Genomic DNA, 26,614 nt, shown 5'->3' with positions numbered 1-26,614 from the left:
CTCTGGGAAGCCTTAAGACGAGGCAAAGTGGGCCTGCTAATCCAATGCCCTCTAACCACGCCAAGAGTCAACATTCCGCGGAATAGAAATGCCTCTGGAAAATACCAAAGGCACTGGTGATGTCGGCTGGCTCTGGGGGCAGGGACAGGAGTGGGAAGGGTGCTCTCGGAATGTAGAAATCTGTGCGGTTTTTTTTTTTTGGCTGTGCCTCGTGGCATGTGGGATCTTAGTTCCCTGACCAGGGATTGAACCCGCGCCCTCTGCAATGGAAGCGCAGAGTCTTAACCACTGGACCGCCAGGGAAGTCCCAGGAATCTGTGTTTTTACCTAAGCCACAGAACACACACACACACACACACACACACACACACACACACACGCACACGGACATGATGTAAAAGCCTGTGGGACGGAGACAAGCCTGGAAGGATATACACCAAGGCGCCAACAGTAAACTACTTCAGAACACGCTTCACAGAGTCTGAGCCCGTAGAAAGAACAAATGTTCACAGTTTATGCCATCCCGATGCCTGACTCTCTATCACAGACACAGATCAGATGTGGAATGAGAAAAAACCCAGAGGAGCATTAGAAAGAGGCCTGCCTGGCCCCTCGCTCGGCTGGGACGGAGACCGCACAGCCAACTGTGCTGTCCTGGACTCAGAGACAGGTGCCCGGAAAAGAGGCAGAAGTGCTGCCCCCGCTGCGGGGAGGCCACGCAGACCAAGTCCTTCCGATGCAGGCGGAGGCCGTGCGCGGCTGCTTCCACGTTAACCGTGTCTCAAGCGGCGCTGGGTGGGCGCGGGAGGGGCGAGCAGGAAAGGGCAGCACGGGGACTCTGCAGAAGCACCCGGCATCTCGGTGGTGGAGGCGGATGCGCAAGCCTGGGCAGGTGATGAGCTCGCACGGAGCAGACCACACGCATGCACGCGCACGTGCGCACAGGCATACGCAGGTGCAAGTGAGACCAGTAAAACCTGGGACCTCTGACTCAGCGGACGGGTTCAAGGCCAACATCCCAGCTGTGACAGTGACTGTAGTTTGGCAAAACGTCAGCACTCGGGGCGCTGGGTGAGGGCACGTGGGCCTCTCCGCGGTGTTTCTTACAACCACCTGTGAAACCACCACCATCTCAATGAAAAGTCCAACAAACAAGCGCTGTTAACATTAACAAAAAGCTGGGAACAACTGGAGCTGACATGTCTGCATGCCAGATGCTATGCCGAGTGGTGACGCGCTTGGGCAAACCCGGTCCCACGGGGAGACGAGGCTCAGAGAGGCCTCGACACCCACTCGGGGGATGCTCACGTGCCCACGCTCCGTCCCACCCCACGGCCATGGGGAGCGTCACACCCTTGCTCAACCTGATGCCACAAAGAGTCTAGTATCACAGGAGCAGACCTTGTATTTGACTGGTGAGAGGAACCAAGAATCCTCACGATGCAGCCCTGATTGCGGGCCGCCCGGCCCTCATCCCTTTGCCAGGGAAGTCGGGGCTGGATGAGGGGTTCTGGGCTCCTCCCACACCTCTATAGCCTGCGATTTGGAGTCTCTGCATGCCTCCACGGTGCCAGCTTTCTCTCAGAGTACTAAGAAGAAGACAAAATCCACACGGGGTGTTTTGTGAGGACCAGGCCTAGCGTCTGATGATCTTTGCAGGGAGCAAGGTGGGTCACCACCTGCGAGCGTGGTTGGGGAGGTCCTTTGCTTAGACAGCAGTGCACTCGCCCGCACACGTGCACGAACATGCTGCTTTTACCCACCTGCGGCCTTGCCTACACGGCCCTGTCTGCACGGCTCTGCCTACACGGCCCTGTCTGCACGGCTCTGCCTGCACGGCCCTGTCTGCACGGCTCTGCCTGCACGGCCCTACAGCAAAGCTGCACTGTGACCAGCCGCGCCTGCCGGCCCTCGCGTCCAGGACCGTGCGCTGAGGGCCTCCCTGCTGCAGATGGCCTCAGGGTGCAAGACCACGCTTCTGCGGCCAACGACCAGCGCTGGGCCCGCTCTCGTGTCTTTCACAAGAACACCAGGCAGTTTTAAGGTTATGCTGATGCGCACTTGGCGTTGCAAATTAATAACAGATCTCTTTTGAGCAGGCAACGACCCTGACCTCTGGCCGGTCGCAGGGGGCAAGGGAGGGCTCTCCCACCCGCGGGGGCAGGAAGGTCCGGGTCCTGCCCAGCGTGGGGCGGGGCGGCTGACCTGGGGACCAGCACAGCTGATCTTGCAGATGTCACAATAGTGAAGCGGGAGCTGCCTGGGGCCACCCCTGGGTTTTGGCAGCTTGGTGGCAACTGGTAGCTTCTTGGCGAAGCTGTCGGCGCAACGGGCACTGGGATTGCTTCCCGAGCCGCCCCACAGGGACGAGTCCACGGGCTTTGGGAGCGGGGGCGGCCGCATCTGCGGGAGGAGCAGCGGGGGATAGTAAGGACTGACCGCTGAGTACGGGGATGCGTCATAGCTCGGGTAGGTTGGTCCTAAGAAGCGGAGAGAAAAATGAGAGGTGGAGATGGGTTGGTTTTGAGGAAAGGACCACATTTATTTCGGCAGCAAATAAAAGGAACAGCCTGCACTTGCATGCCTGCGGGGGAACCACCATCTTACCAGTGTACGGGGCGGAGGCTGGGCCGAACGAGGATGAGGAAGGCAGGGTGGAGAGGGAGGAGGCCGCGGGCTGAGCGCTGCTCGCCGGGGGGCAGGTGGAGGTGGAGGGCGAAGCGCTGGCCGGCTGCCCCGCCTCGGCGGTGGGCACCTGTGGCAGGGGCTGCGCTTGGTTGTACCCAATGCCACCGTAGGCTCCTTGGGGCCCTGGAGAGCAAGCACAGCCTCTGCAGGACCACCCCTGTGACACCGGGCCCAGGGAGCAGAGAAAGTGTGACCAACACAACTGCCCCCCAGCTGCCAGGAGCTGGCACGGCCTGGGCGCAACTGGCTGTGAAGGCTGGGTGTCTGAGCCACGCTGGAGGCCAGAGCCCCAGGCTCTCCCATCTCTAAAATCCAAGTCCTCAGCAGGACCCACGTGCTTGGAAAACACTTCCAGCCCCACCTTCGTCTCTCCCCCATCTCTCTGTCTGGGTCTCCCCGTCCCTCTCTCTCGCACACACGGGCCCACTGACTAGTGGAGACTTTGGGGCGTATCTGAGGAGACAGCCCTGAGACCCACGCTACTGCTGCACCTCCTGTGAACCTGAAGCGCTTGAAACCTGACTTTTCTGGGGTCCCTCCCGTGTAAGCGAGGCCCCCTTGCCCCCGCCCTGACCCTGCAGAGACCCACCCACCTGGTGGGCAGAGCGTGGCCGTGGCCATGGCTGGGAGCTGAGGCAGGCCAGCAGCAGGTGGCGGGTCCCGTTTGTTCTCGTAGCCACCAGCGGCTGTCGATGGTCCATAGCTGTAACTGTCCTGCGAGAGGGTTTCCATGGGGAACACAGAGCAGGAGAAAGGTGCTCAGGGTGGGGCAAGGCCCCCTCCTCGCCCCCTGCAAGGCCTGCATCCATGTGGTTCCCGAGCTCCTGCTCTGTACCAGCCTCTGTTCTGGGACCTGGGAACGCAGCGAGCAGGGAGAGGGGTGTGGCCTGCTCCCTCAGAACTGATGCTAATGTCTGAGAGCAAAAGTGCTCTGAGGAACATGCAACGGGACAAGGGCTGCCGGGGACGGCTCGGAGGAGGAGGCAGGCATGCGGAGACCGGGGACAGGGCTCCTGGCCGGATTGGCAGGGAGCGGAGGCCCTGGTGGGGGTTGGCGGGTGGGCTGGCAGGAGGCCCGGAAGCCAGTCAGAGCAGAGGACTGTGAGCGCCAGGAGAGGGGCTGGGTGGGCAGGCGGGGCCGTGGTGCCGGAAGGGCCTGGGGCAGCAGGAAGCACGGCTGGTTCACAAGGAGATAGGAGCTGTTGGGTGGACCAGGGACTAACTGCACGGAGGTGAGGATGGATCCAAGGGGCCGGGAGGAGGCCCTGGGAGCAGGGCAGGAACTCAGGATGGTAGGTTGAGAGAAGTCCCAGAGGTCCTGGGGAAGCAAAGGGGAGTAAAGGAGGGAGGGGCCGGAGCCAGGTGGGTACGAGCTTGGCCGAGCAAATCAGGAACGAGCTGTGGGTGACAGAGGCTCAGGGGGCTGGGCCACATGGAGCGTGGGACGCCTTGGCGATTCCACGTGGAAACACACCTGCCAGATCTGCGGTCCTAGAGCTCGGGGTCAGGAAGGGGGCATCGTCAGCACCGGAAAGGCCCGGGAAGGACAAGCCCAGCCTCCATCCCCTCTAAGGGCAGGGATGGGAGCATCAGGAGGGTGATGGCCCATCTGGATTGTGTTTTCAAGGAAGGACTGGTGCTGGGCAGAGAAAAGTCAGGCTGATACCTGGTAGGAGGGAGCCATGGTGGCCGCCGGCACAGGCTCCTGGGGCTGGCCGCCGTAACCGAGGTCCTGGCCGGGATGGGGCTGGTACCCACCGTACCCTGCTGGAGTGATGGGCCTGGGTGGCTGGGCGGCCTCAGGAAACGGGATCAGGGCAGGGCCAAGTCCAGGAGCGGGCTGCATGGCCAAGCTGGTTCCAGCAGCTGGGAGGGGAAAAGCCATAGGAGGCTGGGCGCTAGAACCACAGATAAACACAGAACCCGGCAGCGTTAGATCCTGGCATTCGAGAACCTGCATTGAGCACAAAAATGCCATCTGACACTAGACATCGGCCACGTGGATGCCTCCAGTCCAAGACCTTTCTTCTGTGAGTGCAGCCGCCATTGGAAGCGCTTTGCATGAATTAACACAATCTCACAGCAACCCTGAGTGCTTGGAGCCAGCCTGGTCCCCATTTTCACAGTTGAGAAAAATCATGGAAGGTTGATTAACACTAAACTAAGAACTCTTTACCTATAAGAACCAGCTCTTGCTTGTGGTTCGTTCTGCAGGAAGCCCAGAGCTGAGGCCTTTTGTCTGCCTCACCTCATCCCTACCTTCCTGCCTTTAGAGAAGGCACTGCCAGCTGTCTGTATGTCCATCTGTTGGTCCATCCCCAGTGTCTGGAAGACGAAACTCTGAGGATAGGTGACAAGTGCCTGATTCAGACCCAGATCTTTCTGATCCCCACGCTCCTCACCATGCTGAGTATCAGTCACCAGTAGACAGTCCTCAAATGTAAAAGCCCGTTTGTCGGGGAAGGGTATCGGCAAAGATTTTAGCCCAATACCAATAAGAATCATATAAGAAAGTTCCTACAACCCTCCTACACTGTTGGTGGGAATGTACGTTGGTGTAGCCGCTATGGAAAACAGTATGGAAGTTCCTTAAAAAATAAAAATAGATGGGAATTCCCTGGTGGTCCAGTGGTAGATGGGAATTCCCTGGTGGTCCAGTGGTTAGGACTCAGCACTTTCACTGCTGAGGGCCGGGGTTCAATCCCTGGTCGGGGAACTAAGATCCCACAAGCCGCATGGAACAGCCAAAAACTTTAAAAATTAAAATAATAAATAAATAAATAAAAATACAGCAACCGTATGATCCAGCAATCCCAATCCTGGAAACATATCCAGAAAAGATGAAAACTCTAATTCAGAAAGATATATGCACCCCAATGTTCACTGCAACACTATTTACAATAGCCAAGACATGGAAGCAACCTAAGCGTCCATCGACAGAGGAATGGATAAAGAAGATGTGGTACAATGGAATATTACTCAGCCATAAAAAAGAATGAAATATTGCCACTTGCAGCAACATGGATGGACCTAGAGATTTTCATACTAAGTGAAGTAAGTTAAAGACAAATATTATATGATATCACTTATATGTCAAATCTGAAAATAATACAAATGAACTTATTTACAAAACAGAAACAGACACACAGACATAGAAAACAATCTTACGGTTACCAAAGGGGAGGGGAGGGAGGAATAAATTAGGAATATGGGATTAACAGATACACACTACTATATGGAAAATAGATGAACAAGGACCTACTGTATAGCATAGGGAACTATATTTAGTATCTTATAATAACCTATAACAGAAAAGATCTTTAAAGAAAATACTGAATCACTTTGCTGTACACCTGAAACGAATACAATATTGTAAATCAACTCTACTTCAATTTTTAAAAGAAGGAAGTTCCCGCAAACCCTGTAGGGCAGGGGTCCTCAACCCCCGGGCCACAGCCTGGTACTGGTCCGTGGCCTGTTCGGAACTGGGCCGCACGGCAAGGGGTGCACAGCGGGCAGGAGAGCGAGTGAAGCTTCATCTGCCGCTCCCTGTCGCCTGCATTATTGCCTGAACCATCCCCTTCCCCCTGGCCATGGAAAGTTTGTCTTCCACGAAACTGATCCCTGGTGCCAAAAAGGTTGGGGACCGCTGCCGTAGGGGATGAGGCAAGGCGTGTGCACAGCTCAGAGGCAGGCAGACCTGAGTATAGAGGGACGACGGCTGGCAGCACTTGTCCACTGGCACCTTCGCACACATTCTGGGCCGATGCTAGACTCACATGTGATACTTGCAGTGTCACTCCTGCCCCCCAGAGTGGCTCACTGCCCAGTGGGGAGGGCCATGGAGAAATGGGGGGGGGTGTTATCCAGGCCGTCCTGGGGGCTGAGGGACCTGCCAGGGGGAGGGAAGCGCGGTGCTGAGGGTCAAGCAGAGCCCGCTGCATCGCCCCTGCCCATCTCCTAGCCAGCATCTCTTCGTCCTCCTGGCAGCCAGAGGGGTCCTCTCAAAGCACAGACCTGACCACGTCACCCTCCTGCTCAGAACCCTCCCAAGGCCCTCCGCTCCCATCCCCTCCCACACCTGCTCGCTCCCTTCCTCACCTCCTTCTCCAGCCCTTCCTGAGCCCCTGTTGGAGAGCAGCAGGGCCCTGTAACCCATCATCCTGCCCCCTCACCCTGCTTGATTTTCCCTCCCAGCACCGCCTGATGCAATCCTTCCACCAACATGAAGCCACAGGAACTGCGGTGGGTCCCAAGCTGTTTGCCGGCACGACAGTGGCGCTTGGCACATAGCAGGTGCTCAGGAAATATTAGTATGGCCTACAGTCAGGTGTTTGGGAAATGGTGGGTGGGAGCAGCCCAATCGCAGGTGAGGTCCTGGCCCGCCGGGGTCCCAGGGATCTTTTCCCCACATCTTCACGTGGTCTCCCTCTATGTGTGTCTATGTCCTAATCTCTTCCTCTTATAAGGACACCAGTCATATTGAATCAGGGCCACCTAATACCTCATTTTACCTTAATTATCTCTTTAAAGACCCCATCTCCTACAGTCACATTCTTTAGTTAGCAATGAAGTCCTAACCCCCAATGCCTAACACCCAAATATGAATTTTAGGAGGACACAAGTCAGCCCATGACAGGGTCATTATTGTAACAAAACTCAAATGACATGAAAATCTTGATTACACAAACATCATTCATGCTGAAATGAAAGCACCTAAAACACATTTTACAGAATATATAATCATTCATGAATTAGTATGTTTTTATTTTATTTAAGACACCCAAACATCATCAGCCCATCACCAGAATGCCCAGACACACACAGTAATGATAACCTTTGATGTTTTGACAACTGTAAACCTAGCATCACTCTTTTTTTTTCTTCTTGGTCATTAGAAAGGTATATTTGTTAAGGTAGGTGGGACAGAACATACTGTATTTAACTTTTGCCAGCTTGGTCTATAATGTTGAAATATTTAGACATGGCATGCTGGCTTCCATTTGTACTCTTGCCCTGGGCCTCTCAAACTGTGAAGGCTATTCATTTGTCTGACTATATTTCATTTGCCTATTTTACTATTGGTAAGTATTTATATTATGTATCAGTTTCTATTGCAGAGTTAAAAATTACCCCTAATAAATGTCAGTTGGTACAGCCACTATGGAAAACAGTATGAAGCTTCCTCAAAAAATTAAAAATAGAACTACCATATGATCCAGCAATTCCACTTCTGGGGATTTTTCTGAAGAAAACAAAAACACTAATTCAAAAAGATTATGCACCCCTATGTTCATTGCAGCATTATTTACAAGAGCCAAGATATGGAATCAACCTAAGTGTCCCTTGATAGATGGATAAAGGAGATATATATCTTTATCCATTCATCTAACGACGGATACTTAGGCACACACACACACATATGTGTGCACGCACATGTACCCGTGCACGACAGAATATTACTCAGCCGTAAAAAAAGAATGATATCTTGCCATTTGTGACATGGATAGACCTACAGGGTATTATGCTGAGTGAAATAAGTCAGACAGAGAAAGACAAATACCACATGATCCCACTTATGTGAAGAATCTAAAAAATAAAACGAATAAACATAACAAAACAAAAACAGACTCATAGATGCAGAGAATAAACTGGTGGTAGCCAGAAGGGAGGGGGTTGGGAGGATGAGTGAAATAGGTGAGGGAGATTAAGAGGTGCAAACTTCCAGTCCTTAAATAAGTAAGTCTGAGGAATGTGATATACAGCATGGGGAATACAGTCAATAATATTGCAATAAATTTGCATGGTAGCAGGTGATAACTGGACTTATCGTGGTGATCATTTTGTAATGTATAAAAATATCAAATCATTATGTTACATACCTGAAGCTTATAGAATATTGTAAGTGATTATACTTCAATTTAAAAAATTACCCCCAACGATGTGGCTGCAAACAATAATAAATATTTATTATCTTCACAGATTCTGTCGGTCAGAATTTGAGAGTGGTGTGGATGGGCTCTGACTCAGAGTCTTTAAGACATTGCCAATAAGAAGTCGGCTGGGGGAATTCCCTGGCAGTCCAGTGGTTAAGACTCTGTACTCCCAATGCAGGGGCACAAATTCGGTCCCTGGTTGGGGAACTAAGATTCCCCATGCCACACAGCACGGCCAAAAAAAAAAAAAAAAAGAAGTCGGCTAGGACAGCATCATCTGAAGGCTCGACTGGGGTAGTGAGATCTGCTTCCAGGATGGCTCCTTAACATGGTTGGTGCTTTCCCAATGCTGCTTGAGTGTTCTTACAACATGGCGACCAGCTTCCCCCAGAATGAGAGATGACAGAGAGAGAGACAGAAGGACCAGGTGGAAGCTATCCTTGTTATGAGCCTCAGACATCACATGGCATGACTTCTGCCACATTCAGCGTTAGAAGTGAACCACTAAATACACCCCACCCTCAAGGGGACAGGATTAAGCGCCATCTTTTGAAGGGAGGAGTGAATTTATTTATGGGAATATGGAATATGAATTCTTTTAATGAATACTGAATATGGGAATTTATGGCAATATTTTTAAACCACCACATGCTATTTCCCATTTTCTACTGTTACACATGTTCTACGTATGTTCTGTGTATGCTTTCTTGTGCCAGCTTCCCCTCATGGCTTCTTTTCCAGCCTGGGCCCCACACGACCTGCTCCAAACAGGGCACAGCTGAGGAGAATGGGGCGAGGATGGCTGCCTCGGATCCATCAGGACTTAACCTGGAGCTGGGGCCACATTCTCCTGAGTCACATGGGAGAGGTGGACCAACCCAAACCGGCAAGGAAAACGGATGGGATGGGCTTTGGGAGGACAATAAAAAGCCATGCCGTTGAAGCCACTCAGAAGGCTCGACAAAGGCGTCTGAGCTGCCCAAGCTGCAAGGGCGGGAGTGCTAGAGTCCAAGTGTGAGCGCAGACCTGGAGCTCTCTGGACTGAGCCCTGCTGCCTCTGCTGGGTAAGAGGCCAGCAGCACTGCAGTGATGCTTTCCTTCTTGCCTGGCTTCCCAGCGTGCCAATGGCCTCCACCTCCAGAAGGGTCTCCGCCCCCAGTCCTGAAGACCCAGCACACCAAGTGGTGCCAACTGAGGGTGCAGAGGCAAAGTGTCTCCCGCGGTGGAGGGCAAGTCTTGTCCTTTAGCCGAGGGCCCGAGGGAGTAGAGACAAGCTTGGGGCTTTCTTCCCCTGCTCCCGCAGCGACCCAGCTCAGGTCAAAAGCTGTGTCTCCATTTGGTGGGGGCCCCACCTAGGGAACCAGTGAGCCGGGCGGTTGTTGACCTTGTTTCAGGCCAGGAGATCAAACAGCCTGTTCTGTCTAGGGCAGGGTTTCGCGATCCAGGCAATGCTGACATTGCAGCCCCATCACTCTCTGTAGGGGGCCGCCCTGGGCACTGTGGGCTGTGGAGCAGCATCCCTGGTCTCCACCCGCTCAATGCCAGAGGTGCCCCCAGCTCGAACAACCACAGATGTCCCCAGACACTGTCCGGGTGAGAACCGCTGGTCTAGGACAAGCCCAATCCCAGGGCACCAGCTTTGAGACCCCAGCTGCAGATGGGCAGCGTCATGCGTTGGTTTATGGCTGGTCCAGACCCTACTCCAGAAGGATCACCGGGACACTGCAGCCCGCCCTGTGACTCAGGATCAGGCTCAAGACAGCACGTTTGCGGGTGTAAACTAAGAATTCAGGACATGTTTTGGTTGTATACGACCCTGAGTAGTGATGCTTATGCACCCTGAGGTTTGAAGACCACTGAGCTAGACCAAAGTCAAGGACAAAAAGAGAGTCTGCCCACAGATGGCTGGGTGTCCAAGCCGTTTGGTCTTGACGTAACTCAGTGGTGGGAGGTCTCAGGTGTTCCCGTGCCCTGCAGGGTGACTCCCGTCAGTTTTATTACGAGGGCCTGCGAACGTCACAGCTGTGAGCAGACTGATTGGCTGTGAGGCATACAGGGGCAGGGTAGATATCAGCTTTGAGTTTTATGTGGGATGGTGAAACGCCCTTGATCTCATCGGAGGTCACCCCCGCCCCCATCTCCTCAGATGACAGGATGAAGCACCTCTCCTGTGCAAACAGCTGAGACACTGGGGGAGGGGCAGGGGAGACAGAGACACACCGTCTGGAGGAAGTATGGATGTGCTGACAGCCCAGCAGGCAGCAGGAGCCTCCCCCTCCATCCCAGAGCCTGAAAAGGCCTCACCTATGAAGAATACTGGGATTCCAGAGAGGGGCTCAGCAGCCCCCTGGGCTGAGAGAAGGGCCTGGCACGCACGCGGGAAAGGGAGAAGAGCACAGGGGCTGACAGGGAAACGGCCCTGTGTGCTGAAGGACAGAGGAGGGGTGGGTGACAGGAGGCTGGATGGTGGGCTCGGGGCTCCGGGATGCCAGGCAGAATCCGAGTTTTATCCAGAAAGCAATCCGGAGTCACCACGGTATCTCAGGACAAGATCTGTCCTGTTTTAGGATGCTAAGGTGGTGCTGTGGACTGAGTTGTGCCCGCCCCCCCCCTCAAATTCACATGAAGCCCTAACCCCAATATGACTGTGTTTGGAGACAGAGGCTTTAAAGAATTAAATGAGGCCATAAGGGTGGGGTCCTAATCCTATAGGACTGGTATCCTTATGAGAAGAGACACCAGGGACGCCCACACAGAGGGAAGACCACACAGGGACACAGGAAGAAGGCAGCCATCTGCAGGCCAAGGAGAGAGGCCTCAGGAGAAACCAACCCTGCCGGCACCTTGATCTTGAATGTCCAGCTTCCAGACTGTGACAAATACATGCATTGTTTAGGCCAGTCTGTGGTGTTTTGTTACGGCAGCTCAAGCAGACTAGACAGGTGGTGATGGCTGTAGAGGGGAGAAGCTGAGGGCAAAGCTGATAGGAGACACACAGAGGCCACTTCAGGTCACCTATGCAAATTTCGGCCAGGCCAGCTGCCGGTGGTGGTCGAGAGCTTTGCAGACACCCTAAACGGGGCTTGCAAAGCAGTCAAGTAAACGTTTCGTGGCTATGGTCAAAGTGGTAGCTGTGACCCCAAAGGGAACACTAGGCCCACCTGAGTAACCGCTCAGGGCAACACAAAGCTGTTTGTGGTCTGGGTGGGAGGATGACGTGTTGCCTGGCTTTTATTTAGCTGAGCAAGCTCTGCGGAAGTGGAGCACGGATGCCCTCAAGCTGGGGAGGGTGCACGTGCCATGGGACTGTGCCCTTCTCAGGAGAGGCCTCGGCATGGTGGAGCCCAGACGGAAGGGAGAAAGGGAGAAAGGGAAGGGATTTAAAAGAGGGTTAGGCCAAGTACGGCCACATCTGCCCACTGCCTGTGTTTTGCACAGCCCATGAGCAAAAAATGATTTCTGCATTTTTAAGTGGTTGGAGAAAGTTAAGAGAGTACTATTTCATGACACGTGAAAATTACACAAAACTCACATTTCAGTGTCAAAATATAAAGGTTTGATGGCACATAGCCATGCCCACCTGTTTATGTATTGCTTTCAGCCACTTTTGCCCTATAGTGGCCGAGCTCTGTAGCTGCAACAGACCCGGTGTAGCCCGCTGTTGTGGACGGAATGTTTGTGTCTCCCCAAAATTGTTATGTTGAACCCCTACCCCTCAATGTGATGGTGTTACGAGGTGGGGCCTTTGGGAGGTAACTAGGATTAGATGAGGTCGTGAGGGTGGGGCCCCCGTGATGGGATGAGTACCCTTATAAAAGTCACAGGAGAGCTTGCCTCCCCCTCCGCTCTCCTCCAGGTGAGGACACAGTGAGAAGTCAGCATCTGCAACCCAAAGAGGGTTCTCAGCAGAACCCAACCCTGCCTGCACCCTGATCACAGACCTCCAGCCTCCAGAACTCCGAGGAATAAACTCCTGTTGTTTACAAGCCACCCAGTCTGTGGTACTTTCTCACAGCAGCCTGAACTAAGACACCCATGGAGTGGAAAATATTTACTCTCTGAGCCTTTAGGAAAAGGCTTGCTGATCCCCAGCTTAAAACAGCCATCGTTTATTTTGTTCCTAACTGTGTAGGCTGGGCTGCATCTGACGTCAGCAGCAGGCAGCTCCACTTCTGGAGGGCAGCTGGCTGTCCAGCGGGCACTGAAGCCCTCCTCCCTGTAGTATCTTCTCCTCCAGTGGTCCAGCCAGGGCCCCTTCATGTGGCAGGGTCCCCCAAGATGGACAGGACGTGGGCAAAGGCTCTGGAGGTCTAGGCTTAGAACAGGCATGAACAGGATTGGCAGCTCGAACAGATGCTACACCAGAATACCATAGATTGGGTGGCTTATAAACAACAGAAATTTCTCAGTTCTGGAGACTGGGAAGTCCAAGATGAAGGAACCAGCAGACAAGTATCTGGTGAGAGCCCACATCCCGGTTCATAGATAGCCATCTTCTCGCTGTGTCCTCAAATGGCACAAGGGGTGAGGGAGCTCTGAGGTCCCTTTAAAATCCAAAATCCCTCCAATCCAAAAATGGGCAGAAGACCTAAATAGACATTTCTCCAAAGAAGACATACAGATGGCCAAGAAGCACATGAAAAGATGTCAACATCACTAATTATTAGAGAAATGCAAATCAAAACTACAATGAGGTATCACCTCACACCAGTCAGAATGGGCATCATCAGAAAATCTACAAACAACAAATGCTGGAGAGGGTGTGGAGAAAAGGGAACCCTCTTGCACTGTTGGTGGGAATGCAAATTGATACAGCCACTACGGAGAACAATATGGAGGTTCCTTAAAAAACTAAAAATAGAATTACCATATGATCCAGCAATCCCACTACTGGGCATATACCCAGAGAAAACCATAATTCAAAAAGACCCATGCACCCCAATGTTCACTGCAGCACTAATTACAATAGCCAGGTCATGGATGCAACCTAAATGCCCATCAAAAGACGAATGGATAAAGAAGTTGTGGTACATATATACAATGGAATACTACTCAGCCATAAAAAGGAACGAAATTGAGTCATTTGTTGAGACGTGGATGGATCTAGAGACTGTCATACAGAGTGAAATAAGTCAGAAAGAGAAAAACAAATATCGTATATTAATGCATGTATGTGGAACCTAGAAAAATGGTACAGATGAACTGGTTTGCAGGGCAGAAGTTGAGACACAGATGTAGAGAACAAATGTATGGACACCAAGGGGAGAAAACCGTGGTGGGGTGGGGATGGTGGTGTGCTGAATTGGGCGATTGGGATTGACATGTATACACTGATGTGTATAAAATTGATGACTGATTAAAAAAAAAAAGAAAAAAAGAAACTAAGCAATAGGAATTCATATCAATGGTTAAAAAAAAAAAAAAAAGGTTACTAATCCCCATTCATGAGGAACCCCACCCTCATGACCTAATCACCTCCGAAAGGCCCCACCTCCTAATGCCATCAACTTGGGGGTTAGGTTTCAACATATGAATGGGGGGCAGGGGGTGTATAAACCTTCAGTCTGTGGCAGTATCACTTCTGCTGCAATCTACGGGCCAAGGAGGAGCACAAGGAAGCCCAGGCTCGAGGGCCAGGGAAATCGATGTATTGATAATTTCTAGATGGGAAGAGCTGCATGGTCACAGTGGAAAGGGCGTGGATATAAGAAGGAACAACATAAAGGACAAGGGTGTTTTGGCAACCAATCTACCACATCGAGGTTTTAGGAGTTGAGCTAGCCAAAAAACAGCTCATGGGAGAGACTCCTCGGGCATGGTCCATATGGTTGTCAAAACCTAGGTAATCTAGAGCAGGGGTTCCCACCTGGGGTGATCCTGCCCCCAGGGGAAACGGGGTGACACTGAGGACATCTGTGGTTGTCACTCTGGGGGGCTCCTGGCCTCGAGCAGGTGGGGGCCAGGGATGCTGCTCCACACCCCACAGCGCCCAGGACGGCCTCACAGAGAACAATCTGAGAAACTCAGACCTGCAAAGTCGGGGTGCCCAGGGCTGGGGATCGGGGATTAGAGCCTAACGTGTGAAGGTCGGGGGCAGGAAGGTGAGGCAGCAGCGGAGGCTGTCACTCCCGCCCGGGCTCCCTGCCCCAAGTCTGAAGGGAGAGTCCCCACACCTCTTCTCCAGCTCCCTTTGGTGAGAGGTCAATTTCTAATAGCCTTTTTCTGGGTCCTTTTACGAATGAAATGAAAGCTGTGACTTCCGGCCCTCTGTGATTCCCTGGAAATGGCACAGCTTTGCCGGTAATCACCTGGGGCTTCACAGGCCCCAGCTTAAGAATCTCTCCTTGAATGGGAGAGCAAAAAGCATTTGCTGAGATTAAAGGCAAAGTTTACGTGCCCCTGTGTGGCGTGGCGTGTTCCCTTCTCTCGGAAAATGTAATAAATCCTCATTCAATGGCAAGAGGGCCCCTGTCGTCGGTCACCTCCATGGATGAAAATCCTGCAGGCACAAATGAGACACTGCCTTAGAGCAAGGTGAAGAGAACAGGTTGAGGACGCGAGGGTTCTGCGTGAGGACCGAGGACCAAGATCAAGATCAAGGAAGAGCTCACAGGGGTTTCAAGCTTAGGAACTGGGAGGACAGCCACAGCCCAGCGGCTGGCATGGGAACGGGAGCCACACCACCTGGCTTCATCCTGGCTCTGCTCACCGCGGGGCCTTGAGCGAGTCACTTCTTCTTTCCTTGCCTCAGTTTACTCACCTGTAAAATGGGAACACCTACCTCTCAGGATGGCGTGACAAACAAGAACTCATGTGCTACAGTGCCTCGCACAGGAGCCCACGACGCAGCCCAGAGTGGCCAGATCTTCCCATTTTAAATGATACCAGAAATCTTTGGAAAGTCTCCCAATTTTAAAATACTGGCACCTAACTCAAATATAGCAAGTAAAAAACCCACTGTGCGGGCCGAAGACAGCTGGTGTGAGAATCCAACATGGCCTGCAGGCTACCAATTCTCAACCCCGACCAAGAGCAAGGAGTTGGGAGTGGCTGTTGAAGAACAGAGAGTCACACATTTACTCTCGGTGAAGCCTCCCCTCAAGCAAGGGGCCTAAGCTTGGGCTGCTGCTGTCTGAAGTCACCTGCTGCTCACAGGGAGAGGGTGCCACTGCACCACAAGGCCCAGGGCCCCTGTCCTCATGACAACAAGGGCCCGGTGGGTGCCGCCTGCCTGGCAGGGAGAAGAGCTGAGGCGGGAAGCTGGGGAGAAAGCACCGGCACCTGTTGGCTCGGGAAGAGCGGGACTGAAGCACGTCTGTGTGACGCAGACTCACAAGTCCTGGCTGCCATCCTTGTCTTTGGGTCGCAGGCTTTTTGGTCTGAATTTTGTTTTGGGGAGTCAGGCTTCTTTGGGTGCATCGTCTAGATAAGATTTGAGAATGCAAGGCTGGCAAGACCCATGGATATGAGCTTGTTCAGTGAGTCACCTAACTGATGGGGACACGGAGGCCTGGAGATGGAAGGGACTCATCTGGGGAGGCCACGTTCCCCGACCCAGGGACTCTCTGGTACACGCTCTGCTTGCTCCTAAAAGGCCAATCGTAAGGACACATTGCACCTTGAGTGTAGACCTCACTTCAGAAGGGCGCCTCTCAGGAATCTACAGGCAGGTGATGAAATGTCACAGGGATGGTCAGGAGGAAAGACAGGTCACTCTGGGTTTGCTGTAACAATGATCTCTGTCGCAGACTGCTTTCAAAGAATCATTCAGTGAGCAAACAAACAATCAAAACATTTAGAGTATGAGAAAAAAAAATCAAGTGGAAGAAAGATTTTTGTGGAATCACAGTGCTGAGAAACCTTACATAGTGCTTTCTTTTTAAATCATGGACTCTTCCTTCCAGGGCATAGCTCTTCACCCACTTATCTATCATCCCTCCTCCTAAGGACCCCCACCCCCACCCCAATGGCAGAAACTAAACCAGAATGAGGGGTTAAACCTGAGTGTCTAGCACTTGGAAATCACAACCTCAACGATCACCTACTTCGCAGTGCTATGGGGAGGAAACCTCGGCTCTGGCATCCTGACCTAGCTCAGTTTCCCAGGTGCGTCTGCGACTACTCACAGGGTTGAGGAACATTCGGAGCTTAGACGGTGCACTGTGAAGGGCAATACCCAAGGCTAACATGCGCACTCAAGACATTCATCAGGGAGGATATTTTCAAACCTGTTTTATTGGCAATAAGATCACATTTGTTATTTTGTGTGTACACGCATACATATACACCCAGAGAGATGACTTCATTTGGCACTTCAGTTCACAAGGGTTTTACATTCAAAACATATAACATACCATACATTCATTCCCGTAACAATTCTGATTTTTCTAACAGAAGTTTTTTTTTTCCACGGAAGCCTTATATGCACTCTCCATGTTAAAGGCCCATTTCAGACCCAGGTACTCCCGGAAGACATCCTGGAAAGGGATCTGATGAACTAAATCCTTGGGCTTGGGAAGATGATGGAGAATTTCATTCCCCTACGCCCATCTTCAACCTTCTTTAAAATGTAGTCAGGCGTCTCCAGCTCCCAGTCAGGGCCAGCCTAGCTCCTCAAGACAGAGCCACTGGGCTGCTTGGTGTTCCCAAGGCAGGGATTCCAGAGACTGGTGATGGGAGTTTCCTGAGCGTTGAGGGTGAGCCATGTTCTGTTTGGCAGTGGAACTCCCGGAATTCTCTTCCGTCCTTCTGAAAAGGAACGTGGTGCTCACACGGAAGGTGGCTGCATAGGTAGCCCTGCTGGTCAGATGCTTAAGAATGCCATCTTGCTGATGATACATGCTGCTTAAGCTAAAGAGAAAGCATTATGTACACCCGCCCTCCCCAGAAGCAGTGCAAGTGAGAGGACGCCCAACCAGGATCAGTACGGACGTGCCTTTTTGCTGCCATGAATGAAATAGGTGAAATGCCGTTCTGGGCACAGCGAAGGCTCATCCGTGGTTCCAGCCCTCTCCTGCTGCTTTAAGGGGCAGAAAAACCTCCAGGGCAACATCTATGCTGGTCTAGCACATGGGCCTCTCGTGTCAACAGAGGGAGATGGGACTGGACAGCCAATCTGAGTTTCTCATGAGCAAGTACAAGAGACATCGAACCACCAACCCTGATTCAACCAATGACATTCAAAATTTAAAAGAAGCCACTGGCTTTTTAAAAACATTCATTCCAAGAGTCTTAGGCATTACAGTTCATTCTGTTCCCAGAGAGCAAAACTCACAAGGAGTTAACCTCAGTCAACAAAACTGACTTTCCAAACTACAAAGTGCTACAGAACCAAAGTGAAGCAATTCTCAATTCTTAGTCAACAGTTAATTTAAATATGCAAGAGGACAGTGATGCGCCACAAATGCAACTTACCTCTGGGGGGAAACAAAACTGCCCAAAGCAAAATACGTACCAAAAAAAGAAGTCCCGTTCCCCCAAATGAAGTTTCTAGCTAAAAAAGTCTGGCAAGCTTAGAATTACCCTCTAACGCAAGTATAAGAGAAAAGGACAGGCAGAGAATGTCAGTTCCCAGCTGGTGGCGGATACCTCAGTACAAGGGACAGAACAAGGGAACAATTACCAACCAGTTAGACCTTGGGTGGTACCAAAAGCTTTTCCTACCAAGATTCTAGAATACCCAATGAGTAAAGAGCACACTTCAGATTTAAGGTGTCACAGACATACAAAAAAACAAATGAAACAAGCAAAAAATCTCTGCGCTTTGTCAAAGCTTCCTAATTTTGTTTTGAATTAGACAGCATTTCTCACCTTAGATGAATAAGCTATCTGAACAGCTCAGAGCCGTGATGAAGACAAAAACTGGTATCATCTTAACATACATACAAAACCCCACAACCTTCTTAATCGACTAAAACCAGTCGAAAAGGAGGGCTCCTCCTCCTAGCTGGAATACGTACTATTCCTTTTAATTATCAAATGTATCTATAATGTCTTCTACGTTATCCTTCTGTGATTAAACTTTTAAGAACAGAAAGCAAGGTCATAAAGTGGAAGCAGATGTCATTTGTCTCACACAGTCTGACTTTGGTTCTGGTATTTAAAACTTGGGGGATTTCACATAGGACGGGGAATTGTGGGTTCTCTGGGAAACGGGGAAGACTTGCCACTCTGGGTTCAGTGCCACGTGTCAATGACAGGTGGGAGGGTGGGGTGCGCAGGCTGTTTTGATCCTCCCCTGACAGACCCTCTATCCTCTATCTTAGATGGTATTCACACATGTATGTGTCTGCCCCTTACAAGACCATCTGCAATCCCTGATCTGAAGGTTCACAAACTTTTCATCTACTAATATAAAATAAAGAATGAATACGAGGTTTATAAATACCCTTTCTACACGTTTCCCTTACTTTTTAGGACTGCTCAGTTATTCATCCAGATCAATGGTCTTTGTCTCCTTATCTCTATAACCACATAAGAGAACATCAATTACACTCACGTGAAAAAAGAATTTTAAAGGATCATTTGAAAATGCTTTTAAATTTGATGTATTTGTTCTGATCATTCTAGATACACACATTGGTAGATCTAGACAAAAGACAAAATATAAAACTAAAAAATTCAGAAACAGAATATGTTGAGAAAAAAATCTCTATTAGGAATTAACTTATGCTCTGATGTTGGTGAGTTGACTTTTGGTTCTAAAATGGATAAAATGAAAATTCAAAATCCACACTTCAAAAATTTTAAATGTACCTAATGTACTTGTGGTAGGAACACAGATAGTATAGTTCTGTCATTTGAAAGGTTTTCCTTAAAATATACTGAAATCAGGTCTCGCCTGCAGTTGCAAGCCTTTCTGAGATGGGTCTTTAGAAAACAACAGCAGGCACACTGTAAAAGGAGAACTCCTGTGCCTTGCTTTCCCAGGGTCCGCCTCCAGTCAATCCCATGGGGAGTACAGGGAAGCGCTGCTGAGGTGCAATCACTGTCAGGACTGCGTCAAACTCGACTGCAGTTTCCCACAAGCCCCACTCTCCTGCTTTTGGGTGTGGTGGCAGGTGCACCCCAGTCCCTGAGGCAATGACACCAGATTCTCTCTGGCAGCTTGTGTTTCTGGGACCTAAGCTCAGGGGATAGACAGGCCTTGGAGGGTAAGGTTCACTCTGGAAGGGCCTGGAAACCAGGGGGGCAGAGATGGGGTGCAGGCAACAGAGGCTGGCCTGGGTACGACCAGGACCATTCTGAATCTGGTCGTAGCCGTACCTGACAGGGCAGGGGGCTCCTACCTGGGGGCTGTTAACGGGTGATTTTCCGTCTGGCAGTACTGGGGCTGCCTATGTTGCCCCCCATGGCTGACGTGGGCTCTGGTGCCTTTCCCAAGCTATCTGTTGCCTCTGGAAGAGATTATTGACAGACATGGGTTGGGTTATCATTACCATCCCCATGACACTGGACCAGATACTTCCTCGGCTTCCCCACTCGAGGGCAAGTAATTTTGCAAGGTCTGAAGAATGTAGCCCTAAACCACAATCTGGCTAGGACCCAAACTAAAGGGGCAGGATCCAGGTGACAGCGTAAAGAATGGCGGAACCCAGTCTCCTCCAGCGGGCCCACTGCTAAGCGGCTGCATCAGGGTAGGTCTGTCACCACGAGCACCTCCCCAGGCTCGGGCATGCCCTACCATGGGGCAAAGGCACAGCCTGGGAGCCAGGCAGCCCTCATTCCTAGCCAGACACCACCACTCACCACCCTGGGGATCCTACACCAGTTACTGCACCCCGAGCTTCGTTTCCTTATCAGCAAAATGGGTATCATTAATACCTAGCTCACAGGATTACTGGGAGGACTGGACGAGATATCAAGTGCTTGGGACTTATTCAATACAGAGGATCAGTAACCAGCACTTCGTGTTGTTACCCACCACTAACAGAGTTCAATGGGGTTCCAATCAGGCTTCCAACTTCCTGACATTCTCCAGATGAAGGAATTCAGCTATTAACATTTATGCCAAAAGCTTATTAAAATAGAACTTCTCCTGATGGGAAATCAAGTATTACACCAAAATCCAGTAGCTGTCTTATTTAGGTTTAACAAGAACGCAAAGGTAGAGGTAGCCAGCTACACTAGATGGGTGGGATTTTGACAAAACTGCTAGAAAAGGGAAATATCACAGTAGATCTGGCCCGCCTGTCACGTTCCACCCCTGTGGACATCCACCGTACAGCTCTGAGCTCTCAATGCTTTCATTACCAACTCGACTTAACTCACACAGAATTCTGCTGGATTTCCTGAGCAGCTCTCAGCCTCACAACTGAAAACTGCATTCAGTGCTAATTAAACACACTGTCAGATTCAATTTTCCACATGGGATTAATCCTTAATTCTAAACACGTGCAGCACTAACTCTAAGTCTAAAAAAGCTTTATGAGATTTAAAAGATCACCTAAAGTAAAATAAATGAAAATCATCATTATTTACAAGTAATTACAAACTTTTCTTATAACTTCAAGAGTAAGTGTGCATCCGATTCTTACTGAACAACAACTTAAGAACAGTTCCGATTCCAACCCTATTTATGGATGACAATGTAAGGAATATTACTATCCAAGGCTATGGTTACCAATTTTAAAAGCCAAAAAAACCTATGCAAAATTCCTCTAAGAAATAAACTGTCGTCTTTGCTTTGGCAATCCACGAAATGGGCTTTGTAAATACTGTTGTCCAGTATTTGTCCATAAATCTGGTACTCACAAAATCTGTTACCTGATCAGTTTTTCCATGGCACATTATGTAAGAAATATATACTTTAAAAGCAGCTGAAGGTTTCAAGCAAAAGTCGTTTCCCCCAAGAGAATGTCTAGTTAACTTAAAACTATTCAGACAACGCAGATTATCTTGTTTCAAGGTTTTCTGAGACTAAAATTGATTTTGCTATGATTCCTATGTTTTTGATTTAGTTAAATCTACTCCTTTCTCAAGGAATAACACACATCCTTGGGGACAATTCTAAAGACACAGACTAATTTGACATTCAGTTCGTGGTAGTTTAACATCCTTAGTTACATGTGTGTTTACTGTATCACCTAAGTCATCAGGATCCAGACAAGAGCTGTGCCAAAGTGTTTAAATACCTTAATTCAGGTAAATGACAAAAACATCTGCTGAAGGCCCGCAATTACCTGTTTTACCAGTGTAAGTGCTCATACTTCTCCTTTGGAAGGTAATCTTAATAGAAAGCGTAACATTCAAGTGATTTTCCGCATCTCACTAAATAATGCACCGGAGGAAGAGAGAAAAAAAAAGAAACAGAAAGGAGAGAGAAAGGAAAGAAAGAAGTGGCAGCAAGCAGGCAGAGGGGCAGAACATTTCCAAAAGGGCGCGGTCTCTGGCAGCCTAGCCTACTCCTGCTGCTGTAACTAAGCACGGGCAATAAGAATGCTGTACCACCAAGGATGACGGAAACAGGGAAGGATAACATAAAAATGTAACACGCTGTATGTAACACTCTGTAGCCATTCTTTCCCTGACAGAAACCCCATGACCAGCCAACTCTACACCTTTCAGACCACTCTGGATACAGAAAGCAGGAAGAGCGCTCCCAGTTTCCACAACCCCTGGTTCCAAGGCCTGACCTAATTCCTCCTGATCCCACAGGAAAGAACACAGCAGCATCACAACAACTGGGTTGAGGGAGAGATGGGCACTAACTTTCCACTAGCCTTACCTATTTTCAACGTGCTGAAAGAGAGCATGAAACAACCCTAACAGGCCCCTGGTGCAGCAGGCACCTGTCGCTCAGTTATCTAAGGGGCAGTTTTTAATTTTATTTATTTATTTATTTATTTATTTATGGCTGCGTTGGGTCTTCGTTTCTGTGCGAGGGCTTTCTCTTGTTGCGGCAAGTGGGGGCCACTCTTCATCGCGGTGCGCGGGCCTCTCACTATCGCGGCCTCTGTTGCGGAGCACAGGCTCCAGACGCGCAGGCTCAGTAATTGTGGCTCACGGGCCTAGTTGCTCTGCGGCATGTGGGATCTTCCCAGACCAGGGCTCGAACCCGTGTCCCCTGCATTGGCAGGCAGATTCTCAACCACTGCGCCACCAGGGAAGCCCTAAGGGGCAGTTTGAATCCAGTCTGTGAGAAACTGGCCCAGGAGGTTCTGCCAGGCCACCAGCTGGCAAGTGACACCAGGGCGACAAAGGAAAGTGGGTAGGGGGGCACTTTCCCCCAGGGATGCCCGCTCTGCCTGCATCCCCGCCTGGGACCTGGTCTGGAGTGCCAGGCTGAAGGACTGAGACCGCAGACAGGCTCCAAGGAGAAGCCCTGGAGAATGATGTGCGTGTGTACATCTGGGGTACAGACACACCCCATGTGTCTCTAACCACAGAGCCCTCCTTCCCCTGGCTGCTTCCCATCCCTGCCCACCCCCATCCCCGGCTCTTCCCTCGGCCCCTGTCTGCCAGGAGGTCTTAAAATATCCAGTCACCTCCTCCACTGAGTTTCCAGGTCCCTCTACCCTTCCTTACTGTTCTCCCTCCCCGGAAGCCCCAGGAGCCCACTCTCCTATTGGGTCTCAGGACTTCGCTCAGGTCAAGACCGCTACCCTCTCAAGTCTCTGCCCGCTTCCCCAGTCAGGACTCTATCCCCCTCCCCCATGCCTCTGCCTCTCCCCCCCGTCACCCTCCCAGGTCTCCGTGTTCTCTCACACCCCCTCCCCCCATCAGGGTTCATACCTCCAAACCCCACATCCCCCCGCCTGGCCAGGAACCCCTCCAGGGCTGTCTTCCCTCCCACCTCCACTCCGCTCTCCCTCGCCGAGGTCTCTGCTCCACCCTCTGCCCCGCCAGGTGCACTCCCAGATCTCCGTCTTCTCCCCACCTCCACCCCAAGTCCGGAGGCTTGACCTCCCCGCCCTCCGTCCTTGGCCCTTGCCCCTCCCCCAGTCCGACCAGGTACACTCCCAGGCAGCCCCACCCCTCGTCAGATCTCGGCGCCCCCTCAGGTCCATCCCCGCGACAAGCCCAGAGCCCTCTCCCACGTCAGGAGCCCCTCTGCTCTCCCCGACAGTTACAACTCGGGGCCGCGGCCTCCCCGGGGCCGAGGCCGGAGCCGGGGCAGCGCGGGCGGCGCGGGGGCCATTACCTGTACTGCGAGCCGGCGCCCTGCGCGAAGCCGTAATAATTACTCGCCGCCATCTTGGCTCCTCCACAGCGCGCCCGCTGACCCGGAGGCGCGAAGGGGCGGGGCCGCCGGCGCGTGACGTCATCCGGCCCGCGCCCAGGCCTCGTGCCGCTCGCGCCCCGCCACGCGCCCCAGGCCCCGCCCCCCGTGCGAAGCTCGCGCCTTCTCCCTTCCAAGTCTGCGCCTGGGGGCGTGTCTTTGCCTCGAGCCCGCCCCGCCGCAAGCCCCGCCCCTTGCTCGGAGCCCCCACCTTCCCTCTGAGCGCTCAGTATCCGGGGTCTTTGGCTCGACCCCCTCCTTCCCGCGGAGCCCCAGATCCGGCCCTCTCTGTTTCAGTTCAAGCTCCGCCCCTCGCCGCAAGCCCCTCCCCTTACCGGATTCCCCTCCTTCCCTTTAACCTCTCAGCTTGGGGGTTTTGAGGCTGGAAGTGATTTTCTTTTTTGTGCCCTTGGGTGGATTTGGTTGCCCCGCTGACCGTTTCTGGCTGGGTGAACGTGGCCCTACTGATACGGCCAAGTCCTGCTTGTCCCTTCAGCAGCCCCCTGGGTGCCAGTCTTTTCGAGGAGCTTTCTAAGGCTCCAGTACCTAAAATTCAGTGACTCTAAATTAGTGGTTCTCAACTGGAGTGTTTTGCCCCCAGAGGACTGTGGGCAGTGTCTGGGGACATCTGTGGTTGTCACGACTGGGGGTGCTCCTGGCATCAAGGGGATGGGGACCAGGGATGCTGCTCAATGCCCCACAGTTCCCAGGAGGGCCCCCACGACAGAGAATGACCTGGCACCAACGTCAGCAGTGCCAAGGTGGAGAAACCCTATTCTAAGGGTAATTCATTTTGAGGGCTATTTCTTGACCCACTTACTATAGGCAGGGCCATCTTGGGGGGTGCAACAGTAAGCTGCATGGCACCAGTCCTCAAGAACTTAGATTCAGGGAAGCAGATCATAACCAAACTATTACAATTAAGGTAGTCTTTGGTTAAGAACAGATTTATTGAGATATGATTCACGTCCCATACAATTCGCCCAACTAAGATGTGCAATTCAATGGTTTTTAGTATATTCACAAAGTTGTGCAACCATCACGACTAATTCCAGAACACTTTCATCACCCAAGAATAAACCATGAACTCCTTAACAGTCACTTCCCCACCCCCACCCCAGCCCCTGGCCACCATTAGTTTGCTTTCTGTCTCTATGGATTTGCCAGTTCTGGGCATTTCCTATAAATGGAATATTACTCAGCAATAAAAAGGCATAAACTCTTGATACATACCACAACTTGGATAAAGCTCTAGAGAATTATGCTGAGTGGGAAAAGTTCCATTTACATAAAATTCTTGAAAGGCCAAAAATCATAGAAATGGAGAACATATTTGTGATTTCCAGGGGTTAAGGACATGGGGAGGGGGTAATGGGTAGTGGGAGTAGCTATAAAAGGGCAACATGAGAGATCCTGTGGTGATTGAAATGTTCCGTACCTTGACTGTATCAAAAGCAATAGTGCTATTGCATTATACTATAATTTTGCAAGATGTTACCATTGGGTAACATGGTGGAAAAGGGTACATGGGATCTCTCTGTGTGATTTTTTACAACCCCATGTGAATCTACAATTATTTCAATTTTTTAAATTAATTTTTTAAAGGCAAAAAAAAAGAGTACATTTACCAACCGTGGTGGGGTGCTGTTCTTTTGCCACCCTTTTAAGCAGGCACAGGGCTAGTTAATTCTTGGATGGAAACCATGGCAAGCCCAGGGTGCCAAGGAAAGCCGTGTGGGTGATTTAGTGGATGGCATTCTTCCATTTGTGTCTTAATGACCATGTGTGGCCACAAGGAACAATCTAGTGCGTCTGGCAAACACAGCTCTCCTGCCATGCCCTGGCTGAAGTTCAGCATGGTAATTACACATGGCCTCCCTCCAATTCCCTGAAGCTCTAACTAGATAACCCAGGCTGCATGCCTTTTACAAAAGCAGGTCTGTTTTGATGTTTTCTCTGGATTGCATAATATCTTTTTTTCCTGTTATTTGCTATAAGCATTGTGCTAAATGCTTCACATGCATAATCTTATCTAGTCCTCACAATAGCCCTCAGAAGTAGGTATAGTTGATTCTCGTTATTGGCAGCAGCTCTGTTCTGTAAAGTTGCTGCAAACACTGAAATAGCAAAATACTGACCCATTACTCCTAGGGGAAATACAGGGTTAGGTTCCTGCGAGCCTCTGGTCACAACATTTTCATCAACTGATCAATACATAACCTTGTATTATGTGTGTTGTTTTGTTTAAAGGCTTCTTATTTAATATACATTGTAGATTCCTTAATATTGAACTCACATTCCAGAGCACTATAACTCACACCTCAATGAAGCTTATCTAACATGCTTATTTTCTCCATAAGGGCACAGCACAGCCTTCTTGTGCTAACAAACACTAGACAGCACTTCAGCACCATGTGTGGGGGCCATTGTAAATAGCCAAGTCACAAAAAAATGCACAAAAATGTTTAAAGCACGGCACTAAATAGACCCAAAAAAGGACAGTTGTTTACAGCCTAGGCTGGAATAAACATCATCTGGATCAACCTCAGCTGACAGCACATGCACAACCAGCACTCAGATTTTTTCACTTCTCTGTGTTGTCTACAAATGACCCTGGAAGCACCATGAGTATTGATTTTGGGGGTTACAAATAAATTTCAGCCAGTAGGCAAATTTACAAATACCGTGAATAATGAGGATCAAATGTATTTGTATGAATCCCCTTTGCAAATCAGGAAAAGGAGATTCAAGGAGGTTTAGTAATTTCATT

At 50.7% G+C, this 26,614-nt stretch overlaps 1 protein-coding gene and 1 long non-coding RNA gene across 2 annotated transcripts in view; both read right to left on the bottom strand.

The window, feature by feature from the left end:
* The window catches only part of ZFR2 (zinc finger RNA binding protein 2), a 44,005-nt gene extending 20,180 nt beyond the window's left edge, over positions 1 to 23,825 (bottom strand). The window contains exons 1-5 of the mRNA XM_036846440.1: positions 23,767 to 23,825; positions 4,355 to 4,586; positions 3,282 to 3,402; positions 2,608 to 2,811; positions 2,206 to 2,480 (exon numbers count right to left, since the gene is read on the bottom strand). Of these exons, the coding sequence (XP_036702335.1) occupies positions 2,206 to 2,480; positions 2,608 to 2,811; positions 3,282 to 3,402; positions 4,355 to 4,586; positions 23,767 to 23,819 (885 nt within the window). The 5' untranslated portion in view covers positions 23,820 to 23,825. The remainder of the gene's footprint in view (positions 1 to 2,205; positions 2,481 to 2,607; positions 2,812 to 3,281; positions 3,403 to 4,354; positions 4,587 to 23,766) is intronic.
* On the bottom strand, positions 16,842 to 20,017 carry LOC118892174. The gene is made up of 2 exons (XR_005019249.1): positions 19,913 to 20,017; positions 16,842 to 17,474 (listed from the first exon to the last, which is right to left on the bottom strand). It is a non-coding gene; the product is annotated as an uncharacterized LOC118892174 (long non-coding RNA).
* Positions 23,826 to 26,614: the final 2,789 nt, after the last annotated feature.

The sequence above is a fragment of the Balaenoptera musculus genome, chromosome 3, assembly GCF_009873245.2.
Source record: "Balaenoptera musculus isolate JJ_BM4_2016_0621 chromosome 3, mBalMus1.pri.v3, whole genome shotgun sequence".
Lineage (NCBI taxonomy): Eukaryota > Metazoa > Chordata > Mammalia > Artiodactyla > Balaenopteridae > Balaenoptera > Balaenoptera musculus.
This window is presented reverse-complemented; position numbering and strand designations above follow the sequence as displayed.